This window comes from Thamnophis elegans, chromosome 5 (assembly GCF_009769535.1).
Source record: "Thamnophis elegans isolate rThaEle1 chromosome 5, rThaEle1.pri, whole genome shotgun sequence".
Classification (NCBI taxonomy): domain Eukaryota; kingdom Metazoa; phylum Chordata; class Lepidosauria; order Squamata; family Colubridae; genus Thamnophis; species Thamnophis elegans.
The window spans coordinates 51,272,806-51,288,550 of NC_045545.1; the positions used below are offsets into that span (position 1 = coordinate 51,272,806).

Sequence of the window (15,745 nt, forward strand, 5' to 3'; positions counted from 1 at the left end):
CAAGCCGCGTTTCTTCCTGCAAAGCCCTTCGGGCAACCCGAGAGCTCCGAAGGGCTTTGCAGGAAGAAACGCGGCTTGAGGGGCAATGGCGGTCCTGGCTGTGGGGTGCACGCCCATTAAACGCCTCTCTTGTTCCCTCCCCTTCCTCCTTCTCCTTCCACAGCCTGTGCGATGTTGCTGCTGTAGGCCGAGAGCTGCCGCCGAAGCTGCTGCACAGCTAAGAGAGGGAGAGCGCGAAAGCAGAGGCAGGGCGCCAAGCTTTGGTTAAGGCAGGCAAGGGAAACCGCGAGCCAAAAGGAAGTCTTGCTGGGAAGGCACGGCAGCAGGGCTTTAAAGGGCTCCCCCCTCGCCAGGCAGCCAGCCCATCCAGCCCATTCCTCCCCCGCCACCACTGTGTCCAACAGGCCAGGCATCTCACGTTTATGGCAGACATAAACGCGAGACACCTGGCCTGTTGGGACACAGCGGCGAGAACGTCCCTGCCACCTCCGTGCTCCGCCGCCTCGCCCCCCCTGCCTCCTCCGACCCCACCGCTGTGAAGAAAGAAAACACACACACACACCTCACAATAAAAAAATTACAAATTAAATTACAATAAATTTGAATCCCCCCCTCCCTCCGTCCAATCCACCTTTTCCAGCTGTGGAAACTCTCTCAACTCTCCTCTTGTCCGCCCAACGTAAGCGTGCTCAACGTAAGCATGCTCGTAAGGCATGATTCGCTGCTCCCCGATCAGGAGGCGGGAGAATCAGTGCCTCTTTTGCATATGAAAGTTTTCGGTTTTAACTCCTCCTTAACTTTTAAAAGGCGAACAATTCCTTAGGCGAAAGAGGCCCCGAGTTCTCTGGCCTCCTCCCATAGTTAACACTGAGAGCAGACACCAAGCCACTGTGACTTTGAATCTGGTAGCAACTACCCTGGCTTTAATTATTTTTTAAAAATTATTTAAAATTCTTTCTTTTCCCTTAGGAGACTGGTGAGGCCCCGCCTCCCCTGCCTCTAGTGACTGCACATCCCTGACACTGTCTAAGTCTTTTGGCCAAAATAAAGCTTTACTTGATCTTGCAGTCCGAATCTCCTGACTTTCTGCAAAAATGTTTTTCATTTTTATAAAGTTAGTCTTAAAAGTCTTTTAATTCTTCCATTTGTTTTCTTCCCATCACACTTTGAGTAGTAAATCATATGGAGTTTATCAATCATACATCTATATATTCAGACACATTGCTCACTATTTTCTTCTAACTCTCAGTGAACTGCATTAAGTGGAGGGAAATCTAAATTAAGTTTACTGAGGTTTCTGCAAAAGAGAAGATATTCCTTCTCATTGTGTACATCTTCAGCATTTTAGAGATGATCCCACTTGAGTACTCATGAAAATGTGTTGATGTGGAATACTCTCCACACTGTAGACTCTTCAGTATTATAATCTATCATTGCATAATTTCATAGCAGCAATTAGTGCTCTAGTGTGATGTATAAATGGATGTGAAAAGGGTTGCAGGAAAACCACAATGTACGGCCATTTTCTTAAAATGATAGATCAATAAAGGAAATTGATGACATGCTGATGCTTGTCTTGGTATATGCTCAGTATGTACTCTCCAGATTTGATCCCCACAGAAAACTAGCCTATAGGTTTTCCTTCTTTCTTATTGAATTTAAAGGAATTATTAGGACCAATATTTAATTTTATTTCTATATTTAAAAAGGAAATCTTTGGTTGCAGTTATGTCTATTCAAAGCAACTACACTAAGGATGTAATTATAAGATGATGTAAGAAGAAATATTAAGAAGATATTATACAGTCTTTCTTTAGTTCCTGGAATAGGGAAAGATTTAAAAAATAATAAATAGATGAATTCTGTTGTTCAAAGAAAACAGTGAGATGCCATATTTCTTCCAACTATCGCTCCTGTACCATGCTGTCAAGTTGGTCAAGTAAAAATCCACTCATAAGACTGTCCTTTGCATCATCGTTTTTATTTGCTTCCAGTTAATTTGGGAAGGAAACCAAATTGATTTATTATCACTATTAATGGAAGATTTTTGCAGATGAAAAGACCTGGAAAAGACTGTTGGATATGTTTATGCTGCTGTTGCAAAGCCAACCCGGTTGTTGCCCACGTCGTACACAGAATAGTAGGACCTGAGGAAGACATCACCAAAGATCCACAGAGGCTGCCCATTCTGGGATGGCAAGTAAGTAGGCATCATGCCAATCTGGCAATAGTTACTAGACTGCTGTTGAGAAAAAGGCATATACTACATTAAAACTTTGGGGCTAAGGCAAAATATCAGAAATAACTCAAGGCAGTTAACTTGAGAAAGCAAAGTTTAACTTTCAGTATTCCAACTCTCTACAGTTGTAATCACATATAACTGCCAAGATTTTTAATCACAAAACTATCCACTAGTCTGCAAACTTCATTTTAAAGAATACATTTTTAGGCCTGCTCAGTTCATTATTACTCAATTTCCTACAAGAGAAGTGTGATCTAAAGTTCAATATATGAACCACCAGGAGATAAATTGTTGGCCTTAATTACCCAAGCCTCTCAAATATTTATTTTTTAAATGCTACAATGCTTTACACCATTTTACACCTTCTGGTACCCATATCTTTTTATATACCATAGTATCTTGCCAACTTTCTTAGCTCCATTCTTCAGCTTTCCCATGAGGGCATCTCAAAGTCATGTTCCCTGCTTTTCCATAGGACAGCAAGGAGAATAAAATGTCATGAAGAGATCCAGCTGTGCTATGCCTTTCTCTAGTAAATGACTTTCTCTTGTAAATGCCTGATACAAGGTAATTTCAGATACCTAAGACCAACATGAAAACAGCTATTGAAAAGAATGACCTACCTGAAGGGTATAGGCAGATGGACTCAGAGGAAAATAAGCTCCATTGATGACAAATGTGATGGTCGGCAAGTTCTGAATGTTATTGCAGCTAACCACATACTATAGAATAGGAAAAAAATATAGAGAAAATGTACAAAAACCATAATTTCAATATTCTAAGGAATAAACTAGAGAGTAAATAAGTAAGTAGATTACATAGCATCTTGCTCACCTTATTTTGATTTACTTCCTTCTACAAGCCCACTGGCTTAATTCCATATCAAGATGCATTAGAAGGGAAAACACTATTTCTTGCTTTAGCCTTCTTAAGAAAAAGCCATCTCTTCCCTACACTAGCAGATGGGAGTTGAACCTCCACTAGCATCTTGTTTGGTTTGATTTGACAAAAGCTAAACTAAGAACTAGCAACCATGATAGGGTAGGTCTTGCCAGATAGCTGTACATTTTCTGGCAACCTCCTTCCTCCCATCCCACCTCACAAGTCCCATTGCCTGGATAAATGAAATGAGTATAAAGGGAGTCAGTTTTTGCGTCATCTTATATTAGATACATTTGGGAAATATTTTCATACCCACAATAAGAGTATCCCAGATCTTGTGCTGAGATTTAGGATTGCCAGTTCCATCCCTGCATTTAGCAGCTTTCCCATACCTGGCCATAGTTGTTTTGCTGGGCTCCAATGTGCTGCATCAAGCTTTCAAAGAACTGCCCAGGAACAGTGAGTAGGGATGTTCCAGTATCCACAATCGCCTGGCACCCCTGGCTGCACCAATTGGTGACCTGGTTGTCGACCATGAATCTAGAGAAAGAAAGTCCAGAGATATTTGCTGTCAAATTGTTCTTCCACACTTAGTCAAAAGATACTCAGTGACATTACCGAAACAGGAGCAGCTGTGGTTATTTTTGTATAAAATCAGATTGTTTTCTTGCCCTGGTTTTTTTCTTGCCCTGAGTCATGGGGTTGTTGTTGTTTTTTATTTCAAAGAAGGAAAAAAGGATTACCCTGTTTCCCTGAAAATAATACCTCCCCCAAAATCAGGCTTTTGAGTGCAAATGCTAAAATAAGCCCTCTCCCAAAAATAAGTCCTCCCCGAAAATATTGCAATATAGCAGCAGCCACAAGGTGACTTTGCTTGCCACCTCCTGCAGCTCAAAAATAATAAGAGTTCCCCATAAATAAGGCCAAGTGCTTATTTTGGGGGTCAGAAGAAAATAAGACCCTGTCTTATTTTGGGGAAACACAGTATTGTCCCAGAAATAAAAGCAAGCTGGAAAGGCGTATTTGTAGAGTACAAAATTAATGACTGCTGACCAGCTGCTACTAGTAGAATCAGAGATGCATTGATGTAGGAAGCCAGAGACTCTTCTGCTGACTGCCAGCAGACTGCAATTTGACAGTTCAAATCTCACCAGGCTCAAAGTTGACTCAGCCTTCCATCCTTCTGAGGTGGGTAAAATGGGGACCCAGATTGTTTGGCGCACTATGCTGACTCTGTAAACTGCTTAGAGAGGGCTGTAAAACACTATGAAGCAATATATAAGCCTAAGTGCTATTGCTATTACATTCAATTGGATACCTCTCCAGTTAATACTTTCACCTTCTGTCATATCAAAAACTACCAATTGCAACATTCTGATTGGTTCTGGGGCCCCACTAGTGTCCTTTGACATAGAGATTTCAAAATCCCATCTCCAAGGAATTATTCCTCATATAAGACTTAAGATTCAGTTGGTTTTCCATCAGGCTCTTTGGCAAATATTACTCCTGAAAACAGCCTTACCCATCAACTGCAATTTGCCAGTACAAGGCTTGGGTGACTGGACTCCAGTTAATCTGACCAGTGTAGAGACTGGAATCAATTCCTCCGAATATAAGTGAACCACCATCCTGTACACTTGGCTGCCTAATGAAATCAATGGAGAAAGTCACAAGGATAATCTTATTGAGATATATTGCTGGTTCATACCAATGTTTCCTTTTTAGCTGATTGAAGGACCTGTGTGTGAGGGGCTTTTCATTGTGAAATAATGAGGAGCTGCCTTGTCCAAGGGTGTCAAACTCAAGGCCCATGTGACAGATCCAGCCCATGGGATACTTAGATCTGGCCCACGGGGCTATCCTGGAAACAGCGAAGGACTGCCCCATAGTGCCACTGCCAGCCAGAACAGGCTCCTGAACTCCATTTTGGCTGGCAGAGTGTTGCAGGAGGCCATCACATATGAAAACAAAGCTCAAGAGGCCTTTTTGACTGGCAGGGAGCTCAGGCCACCACAGGCACCCCCAACACAAGTGACATCAACCTGGCCATGCCCACTTTATTCCCGCTAACATCGGCCACCCAAGGTCAAATATAATGCTGATGCGGCCTTCAATGAAATCAATGAAATCTAGTTTGACACCCTTGGCCTAATGCCAATGGACAGTATCATGCAACACCAGAAACAGAAGTAGCTATTTAGGTAATCCATTCTCACTATCTGGAGTGGAATTCAGTTTAAACTAAGTTTTTTCAAACCTGGCCATTTTTGTGGGGTACACTTCCCAGAATTCCTCAGCTAACATGCTGGAAACTAAAGTCACCCACCTTACAGTTGCCAAGTGTGGAAAAACATTGGTTTAAACCAGTCATGAATGGTCACTCACTATGATCTCCTTTAACAAATCTGTTGAAGAGGAGCCCAGCACCTCTCGGGGTATTTGGTTAACTATCAAACTGCTCTTATAGTTAGGAAATGTTTCAAAATACTAATCTGGAATCTGACTCTGATATCTTAAAACTATTGTCCAGGATGACAGTTAATAGGTCTTTTCATTTCTCTGTATCCACCCTGAAAAGTGCGTAGAGATTCGCACCCTCGCCACCGTCCAGGCCTTCCGCACAGCCTTGAAGAACTGGCTCGCCCTTCAGGCCTGGGGACAAGGATAATTCCCCTCCCGAATGATGAATGTATGTTGTTTATTATTTTATTATATGTCTTATCTTAATGTCTGTATCTCCCCTTCCCCTATTTTATGTGAGCCGCCCTGAGTCCCCTCAGGGAAAAGGGCGGCCTACAAATATTAATAAATCTCTAAATCTCTAAATCTCTAAAGAGAGCTGTGAGATCCTCCGGCAAATCAGAAGCTACACAGAGTAAAGGACAAGTATGATAAGGTAAAAAATAATACTTTTTATCTCATATCACTAATTTCAAGAACCATTTTTAAAGCTCTGAAACTCTAAAGCAGGGGTCTCCCAGAGTTGAAGTCCACAAGTCTTAAAGTTGCCAAGGTTGGAGACCCCTGCTCTAAAGAAATCCTAAATCACGCTGAGAATAATGTAGACAAAGTAGAATCTATTTTAATAGGAAAACAATTATCAAGCAACTGGAAGAACATTTTTCTCATAATTTTAAAACAAAGGCATGAGCAGCATTTCAAGGCTAGGACTCAGTAATACTTTAGAGCGGCTGAGACTTTAATGATGTAAAGTTGATATATTCAAAAACTTCCCTCTCTCTGTCTGCCTTTTAAACTAATATGAAGAAGTGTTTTGTGGATCTGAAATCTGTAATCCAAAGAGAATTTACTGTAAGTATCTTACAGAAACCTCCATTGGATAGGTTTCTAAAACAAATATGTAATGTGAGAAACCAAAGGTCAAAAAGAACCTGTGATCGTAAGTTTTCCATCTCTCCATAGAAAGGTATAGACAACAATTGAGAAACAATCATTGTAGTAAACTGAAACAGCCAAATTAAAACAAAAAGGTAGAAAAGACTTCATACTCACCGACTCAGGTAAAAGCTGAAAAGAGGAGCATCAAGCAGATTCTCCTGGATCATTCCCTGCATTACAGTAGTGGCACCACCAGAAGAAAGGTAAGGATAGGCCAAACCCAGGATGCCATCAAATTTCGCATAGAGGAAAGCAGTGCCAGGCTCAGTTTCACTTAGGCCAAATTCTTGATTGGTAATAAGAATGCCTTGGATCTACAAAGGACCAGGATGAGTCAGAAGATAGGAAAAGTATACAGCACAATAGCCTAACAGAAGTCCAGAAAATTGAAATTATGACTAGCTAATCTATTTTGTTGTAATAGAGAAATAATTCACTGGGCAGGGTATTAGAGGATGGGAAACCTGTCTAACATCGTGGTCAATTGATCATGAAATATGTTAAAAAGATTTTCAAAATGTTAGCCTTTTTGATACAAATGGATAGATTCAACAAGAGAACCCTCATTCAAGTTTTCTTATATTCTCAAATGTTCAACGCATAAATATGCAAACTGAAAGAGCTAATGTCATGAAAAGGGTGTTCACAATGAATAGGAGCACAAAAATAGAGATTTGGATGTGGAAAAGAGAGAAGGCAAGTTATTTGGGACTCTCAGAGCAAGGGGCTAACACTGGTTGAATTCCTATTCTGCACCAGCTCCTAGTATTTTCCCCTCTCACAACAAGGAAGGTGTGTTGCCCAGTCCTCTATCCAGTGATCTTTGGAAAGGATTGGCTTTTGATACTCCCTTTGTGTCATCCACATCAAGCAGCTAGCAGCTCTCCCTTCTTCGTCCATCAAAGCCTTGGCAGCAATATAAGGACGTTAGCTAAACCCCATGATACTTCAGCAGAAGGTAAGACCAGTGGAAATGCCCCAATCTCTCTCTACATCTATGAGATTTAAGTATTTGCAGGCTTGAATGTTTTCAAGATTCAATTCATTACTAAATATCATCATCATTTTGATTTCAGTCACTGACAAAACCAATACTGTCCATTGTATAATATCAATAATATTGCCTTGTGTTAGAAATATAAAGTCAAACAAATACTTTACCATTACAGTATCATAGCCAAAGACCCCAGTGAGACTACCACTTCCATACTGTATAGCAAAAGTTTGTCCTTTGCTGGAATAAGTAGAAGACTGACTGGGATTAAATAATGGATGGTTTCCTGGTAATGGAAATGAGAGTGGGGGAGAGAAAGTTTTACTTTTGAATCCATAACAAAACCAGGTTTAAATAACAGCATAATAGGTGTGAAGGACAAAAAAAAATGCATATCTTTATTCTTAAATGAATGAGAAAGAATACTCACTGCAAGGGTCACTCTGGCAATAGACGGATGGCACCCAGAGATTGGATGACCCAGTGTCAAAGAGAACCATGAATTTCTGGGGTGGAGTTCCAATAGTGATCTCTCCATAATAGGACATCTAGAAAAAGGAAAACATGGTCATCATTCAGGTCTTCCACACTTGAATGTTGATTATGTAAGGACTTAGCACATCTAACAGAACATTCTGTACACACTTCAAACATATTGTATGATATATTTTAGGAATATCGATAGGTAAAAATGTAGAAGAAATAAAATTTCAGAAACATGGCTTTAAAATTCCAGCTGATTCTAAATAGGATTTTTTTTAAGTAGGTACTGTATATCCACATAAGTACACTTACAATTTAATTAGGGTTTCATACCTGTTTCATGATTAATTGGGTACATGTAAGTGTGTTTGATGTTAGTTATCCAGATTTCCAAATTATAACACAATTGCAATTGGAACCAGGCATATGATTTCCTCAACTAATGTAAACTCTTCCTGTCTATTTTTCATTTTGACATAATTGTGATAGTTTGCCTTTAACTAACCAGATACTCACATCCATGAAGTTAGCAAGGGGCTCATCATCAATGGCAAAGCTATTGAAATATTTTCTGGCTGGATCATAATACTTGTATAGAAGTGGTCCATGGACACCTTTCTCCTGCATCACTTCCCGCATGGACTTGAATTTTTTTAAGGGGACTCTGTGTGAGATAAGCAGTTAAGCAGAGAATCAAACTGGCAGCTCTAGACACTTCCAATATTGAGTTTTTTTCATTGAGATTTGTAGAGTTCACCTGGACAGAACTCAGTATCATTTAATTAGTAATGTTAACTTCTGTTTGATTCTGTCAGGGTTTAAATCTTTTCTTCATTGAGCAGGAAATCAAACTGAAGCACTCCAATGTCCCCCTTTCAACTCTATTATTCTACAATAGGATTACAAATTTCAATAATAACACAATGTTATCTAATGTTGTCTATTCTATCAAGGAGCTGCAGTGGCGCAGTGGTTTGAATGCAGTATTGCAGACTACTTCTGCTGACTGCCAGCTGACTGCATTTCGGCAGGCTCAGCCATCCATCTCTCCAAGGTAAAATGAGGACCCAGATTGTTGGAGGCAATATACTGACTCTGTAAAATGCTTAGAGAGGGATGTAAAGCACTGTGAGGCAGTATATAAGTCTAAGTACTATTGCTATCAAGTGTTGGAAGCCAAGGCTGTACCTGCATAATTCCAGTTGACTAAATGCTCCCCCTCCCCCCCAAAAAATCTGATTCAATATTTTTGCAGAGAGAAGATGGAATGGGATGAATTATCTACCTAATGCAACACAAAAATGCATTACATCATTCTGAAAATATCCCCATAGGAAACAGCTGTTATTTATCATAAAAGCTACACAAAAGAGTTGTTACTCCTAATTTTAACATTGCATCTGAGGGTCTCCTAGGAGTTGTAATGGCTTATCCTAGTGTATACATCTTTAATTGTAGTCTACATCCCTAAGAAAATGCTACCTAATCATCTACTTTTGAGCTAAAACATAAAGTCAATCCAGTTAATCTTCAGCACAGAAGAGCAGTTTTTGAATTTGTGGATGCAGTTCTTCTGCAAAAATCCTATGAAAAAATAAATGTACTGTACAGCAAGATAGTAGTGTATATTTACAAAAGTGTAAATGCATACATTGTTCTAGAAACTGTGTCTAAAAGGCATTGTAATTTCTGAATACCTTAGGAAAAGGACATTCATCTGATACAGAAATGCAGTGAGCTTAAAAGCATAAACATAATATATACTGGATCAAACCCCTGACTCATTTAATCCAGCAGTGGCCAATCAACTGCTGAAGAAAGTCCATGAATTTCCCACCAGATGGTCTCCAAAGGCAGGTACATCAAGTGCAATGTCTACTGTCCCCATGACTTCCACAAATCAATCCAAACTATTTTTGGAGTTAGGTATGCAAACCTCATTTAAGAAAGAAAACAATTAGGAGAGAGAGAGTGAGAGAGAAACAAACAAGATTTTTTGAATTAAGAGAGCAACTGAAGCTGAAAGGCAATTGAAGCTATTATATAATTATGCTATACTCACTTGACAATAGCCTCACTGAGGTGAAGGCACACTAAAGCAAGAATTAGCCACTTCATGGTCCTCTTTTCCTAAAGGCAGTTGCAAACTTGAATTTTTTTAAGGAAAAGGTAAGGATGGCTATGCAAGGTTCCTTTCTTTTATACCCTGAGTTGGGGCATTTTTTTCATGAACATATTCTACAAAGTCATATGGGACTCCTTATCAATGGATCATAATACTTCATACCAAGATTCTTCTCAAAAACATGTAGAAATTTATCTCATATTTTATCAGTAAAGTAAATACTGTTTACATAATGTTCTAAAGGCAGAGATTGGTACTACTTCTTATCATCATGCCTTCAGTTTTCTTAATTAAAATATTTCCACTTGTACATGTGACAACAATTTTGATGTGTGTTTCAAAAGATAGATAGAAGAAAACTTTTTGGTTATAGGCCTGAATTTAAAATGGAAAAGTACATGGTCACACTGAAGTCAGATATATGTAATCTATATTGTTTTCATCCAAGGTTTACCTACGTCGTATCAGCAGCCCAACAATTCCATGTTGTAATATTCTAAATGGAAAAGTTACATTTATTTCAGGGAAGATCCATTCTGAAACGCAATTGGAATAAGCAAGCAGAGTTCATACTCTATTTTGGGGAATCCCTGAATAATCTAAAACCCAGCATCACAATGGCAATTATCCATGGTACAGTAATTTTTACAAATAAAGAAAATATATAGTAATTTTTACTATTTATTAAAAATATTAATGGTATTTTTCTCATTAAAAAAACATTCCCATTCTTTTAAATGTGAAACCTTCAAACCACACACACTAGTGAACTCACTGTGTTAGTAGCATCCCTTCCCTGTCATCCTTGGCAGCTGAAATAAGGAAATGCAAAATATATTAGTTGGTCATCCCTGGATTCAGTCTCCCATAACAAAGCCATAGGAGTGTGAGTAGAACATTATACTATGATGCAGTTGATAGTGGGGGTGGGGAGAAGAGACCCAGGAAGTTTTCCTCTTCTAAATCAGATTATGTAAAGATCTAATTTATAACATAATGTTGTTTATATGGATTGTCAACACTTCTTCTCATCTCAGGAAGAGATCATCCATTTCTCAACTTTGCCCTTCTCTTATCTCTGACCATACTATCTCATTTCCTGCAACAAGGATGTCATGTCATTCACGTCATGCAGGGGAGTTCACTGGAGAAATCAATTATGCCCGGAGGAGTTAGTGGTAAAAGGAAACCAGGCAATCAAAGAAGACAGTGGCTGGACACTATCAAAGCGACACCAATCAGAGCATAGAAAAACTCAAAGAAATTGTGCAAGATCAGAGGATGTGGAGAGGCCAGGCCAGTTGGTGGCCCACCAAAAGAAATAACATGTATCCTAAGAACCTTCCCTTAAGCAGCGGTGTGGAACAGGAGCTATTTTTTGGCTGTCAACTCTGTTCTAACTTCTGATTTCAGACTTAAGAAAGCTTGTTTTCTGTAACTTGTGACAGACCCAGTCGGATTCCGTCAGTGCCTCCCGACCCAAAGGTGCTTTTTCAAAAGACAACTGGATTTTCAAGGACTTTCAAGTAAGTCCAGTTGCCTCTTGAAGAAGCATCTTCAGTACAGCCTTTGGGACAACCATGACCTGGATGACTGGGAATCTCCATAGACAGTGCCTCCAGAGAAGGGAGAGTTGAGGACTGGATTAATGACTTCAAGTTAAGATGGTTTGGGAAGTGAACCTAGGGGGAGCAGCAATTCATGCTTTCATTCTTGGGTGAAAAACTGGGGTGAGGTGAATCTGGCTTACCCTGCACATTGAAAGTGGAACTTGTCTTCTTTTGGTTATCCAGGGGAGAGTGGGATGCCCAGGGGACGATGTTGACTGAGTGGTGAGTAGGTTGCTTATATCACAGCTGCTAAATGCTAGGTAGAAGCACTCAAGTTCTGGAGTTTGGTAGCCAAAGGGTCCTTAGTGAAATTGTAGTTAATCCCTTTGACAAGGGCAGAAAGGAAAGCAAGTGACTGGACACTGCTAGGGGGGAAGAGAGCAGCAGGAACACCAGGGCAACGGGAGATATGTCAAGAATGAGAATTCATCAGAATTCTGGAGGGAACTTGGTATCATTCCTGAAGTGTTTCCTGGCCAATTGAAAACTTATTTTCAGCTTCACTTGAGTAGGTGACAATGGCCTTGGATGAAATTGTTCCTATGCAGATTCTCTGTTTGTGAATCCCAGGTACCTCCCTGGTTTTCTTCTTAGGATTTGTCTTGTGGCAAAAACAGATTTTTGGCTCCATTTTTATCACATCCATATATAGCCAGCTAGCAATCGTATTTGGGGGGACCATGTCCATTTTTTGATGGGGTTCTTTGAGTTCCTTCTATCCCCAGACTATTTAATCTTTTCTGCAAGCAATCCTCCCACACTCCCCTCTTTTATGGCTTTCTCATATTTCCCCAAGGTCAGTTCTACATTCCTTTATACTATGTTCAGGTTTAAATGTAAATAAATGGTCACTCCAAACTGCCTTTGAAAGGAAAGGCTTCAAGTAATATTTTTTGGTTGCCAAATATGTGGAACAATGCAACATGAATTTAGGAATGGTTGGTGAACCTGGAAAGTCCCAAAACATTTCAAGAGAAGACAATGACAGCCTACTTCCATAATGCTGATCAAAAAATGGCAATGGGTGAAGACACTAGGAATAATTGACTTAAGAGTATATTTGCGTACTGTAGCGCTTCTAAGAAGGTTTTCATTTGTTTCTCACCTCCAAATGAAGGCAATCTCAGCCTGTATTTTCAACAGTTGATGACTGGAGCCCTGAAAACCTGAAACAAGACACTAAGGCCTAAAGATTATTTACCTCTGAATAAAGTGTGTAGAAAATTCTAGAAAGTAGTCATGCTCCTAATTGTATTATATTACCTTGAGATACCTTTTGTTCTCTAAACCTCTTTCTCTCAGGAAACTATATGTTTGCCTCTTTTGTAGGTAAGACAAAAGCTGTTTGTGGCCTAGTTAAATTCTGCCTTATTTCTGAAAATTTATTTGTCAGTTTTAGTATATGATTAGTTTTTAATTCAGCTACTTGATAAAAAAAAGTCAGTTCCCATATACTTAAGTTTTATTAACCTTCATGAAAATTTAAATCTTATCGTGGTGGATAACAAATCACATTTTGACCATGTAAAGTCAGCCAAAAACAGGGACCAAGCGATCCGCTAAAAGCAGTGACTGATAAGCAACTAGAAGTACCCAATTCATCTCGGCAGAATGTGGCCTTCAATTCACCAATAAATGTCATGTAGCAAATCAAATGTCCTTTACAATTTTAATTATATAAAAGAAAGCATTCAACAACTTTTTGCTTAGCAGAGATTTATCACACTGGATAAACAGTGGGAAGAGGCCCTACAAAGTTCTTAGTTATGGAATATAAAATAGAACTTAAATGGGAAAGCTGTCATGTATGCTTTGATTTTATTGACACTTGCAAGATTTTCAGTATAACCAATGGAACATTCACTATTTTCTTAAACTTATAAATTGGAATAGGCTATTTAGGCCATCTGGTCTAATCCCCTTCAGATTAAAGTATCCCTGTTTAGCCTTAAATACATTCAGTGAAGCGGAACTCATTATCTTTCACGACTTTTACTACTGTGGAGTGTTCTTTTTCTAGCAAATGAAATTTGTCTTCCTGTGTTTTAAAACTTGCCTTCTTGTATCTTAAATCATGTATTATGTGGAATCTGAAACAATAGAAAATAAATTTAAATCGTCTTCTGGCTAACATCCTTTCAAGAATGCCTTAGTATCCTCTTTCAGTCTTCTTTCCCAAGGCCAAACATTCTCATCTCCTTCAGTCTCTATATTTACGACCTAAACGGTTATCCAAAATGCCCTGTTGCTTTGCCACCAGAAGGGCCAGGCATTCATTTCTGGAGGGCTCAAACAGATGGCAAATTTTTCTGCTCTGCTTCAAAAGCACACCTTTCCATGTTATGCCATTCTGAGTGCTCTTATTCATCTCAGGTAGCATACTTGTTGCAAATTCACCCAGCAATTCCTTTGCTACTTTGAAGAAATCAAAGGTTGCTATATAGTCAGTGACAAGCTTTTAAAACTGCCTTTTACCATCCATGCTATAACACTACAATAAGTAGAATTCTTGCTTTCAAAATAGGAGGTTGTTGGTTTGAATCCTGGCAGAAATGTAGATTGAAAAAAAAATCTCCTGAGCCTCCTTTAACACCTCTCCCCCACCCCACCCCAAAAATCCCTCCAAACTCTAGCAGTGTACTTTGTTTCTTTTATTTTTCTTTCACCCCAGACACATCTTTTTGTCACAAGAATCAGAAATCTAGTAACACCTTTTCTGACCAACAGATTTTATTAAAAGATTTCATGAGCTTTAGTTTATTTCATCAAAGTGGCAGAGTGGCTAGGCTGATGGAGGATTTAAATTGGAGTGCCGTGGAAAGAAAGGAGGGTGGAAGGAAGGGAAAGATAGATTGGTTATGCACATGCAGTTTGCACATGTCACAGATTACCAGTAGCTTACTAATTAATAATATATTAAATATCCATCATATTTCTCAAAACCTTCAGAGATTGCCTGAAATGTTTTGATATGTGTTGTTTTGAAACATTCACTCTGAGGTCTACTATGAAGTATCCAGAAGGATGAAATGCTCTGGTATTACTTTCTCCTTGATTTGAGTCATGATATTAAACTTATGTTCATTCATTCTTTTGTGCAAAGTTTGTACAAATGTGTCCTATATAGAATCCAGTAGGGCACTGATGACCGATGACAGCATAGATCACATGAAGGTGTATCTAATATGTGTCGCTGTCTATAATTGTTGGACCCATAATGATTTCACCCTCAGCTTCAAAACAACTGAAAAACTAAGGGCTATTTTGGAACTTGGGGAAAAAAATATTTAGGCGCTAGAGGAGATGAAAAATGGTGCACCACTGTTGAAGTTTTGTTTTGCTTTTGCACACAAAGAAAATTGGGAAGTAAGGAAAAAATAGCAATATTTTATTATTGGGTTTCTAACCTTCCATTTACAAGGCAGCAGTTATGCTTATGGTAAGGATAACTCTCAAAGGCATTTGAAAGAAAAAGTGCAATAAGAATGAAGTGAATTTTTTAAAAGCAAGATGGGCCTACATATTTGTGCATTTTGAGAGTTTAATGTTGCATATATAAATCCAATATAAATTTATATATATTTAACTTACAAAGGCATGAAAAGAAAAGTAACTGCTTTCCTGGAAAATGGGGAGGGCACAGTATCAGGGGGAAAATCCAACGGGAGGGTTTGGTAGTGTACAATTTGAACTGAATACATTGCAAGCTGTTGCTAAATTATCTCGGTCAAGATAGGAATTTTTGAACAGGCTCATAATCAAGCTGGCATTGGCAGAGGTCAGGAGCAACATACAGTAAGCGGTAAGCACAGATGCGCTCTTTCTTTCCAAGTGCTCAATCATCTTTGCTACTCTTTACTGAATCTATTATATTTTCCTGAATCCTTCTTAAAATAAGGCACACAGATGTGGATACAATTTTCAAGCTATCTCCTGACTGCTGCAGGATAAAGTTGAATTGAATAATCTGAAAACTCTACTTCTATTAATGAAGTCTAAATGTGTATTTG

At 39.0% G+C, this 15,745-nt stretch overlaps 1 protein-coding gene across 1 annotated transcript; it reads right to left on the bottom strand.

Moving 5' to 3' along the window:
* Window positions 1–2,086: 2,086 nt before the first annotated feature.
* LOC116509384 (gastricsin-like) lies at window positions 2,087–10,118 on the bottom strand. The gene is made up of 9 exons (XM_032218536.1): window positions 10,063–10,118; window positions 8,517–8,664; window positions 7,948–8,065; window positions 7,685–7,803; window positions 6,638–6,837; window positions 4,647–4,769; window positions 3,517–3,664; window positions 2,866–2,964; window positions 2,087–2,239 (listed from the first exon to the last, which is right to left on the bottom strand). Exons 1-9 carry the CDS (start codon window positions 10,116–10,118, stop codon window positions 2,087–2,089), a joined length of 1,164 nt encoding a protein of 387 aa, XP_032074427.1.
* Window positions 10,119–15,745: the final 5,627 nt, after the last annotated feature.

What these genes read in the sequence shown, in the direction of transcription:
- LOC116509384 (XM_032218536.1), bottom strand. Translation starts at nt 10,118, where the DNA reads ATGAAGTGGCTAATTCTTGCTTTAGTGTGCCTTCACCTCAGTGAGGCT. An exon ending in CCCTTGCTAACTTCATGGAT is followed by an intron (nt 8,066 to 8,516) that starts GTGAGTATCTGG and finishes TCCTTTTTCTAG; the next exon opens with ATGTCCTATTATGGAGAGAT. An exon ending in CATCTGCCTATACCCTTCAG is followed by an intron (nt 2,240 to 2,865) that starts GTAGGTCATTCT and finishes TCTCAACAGCAG; the next exon opens with TCTAGTAACTATTGCCAGAT.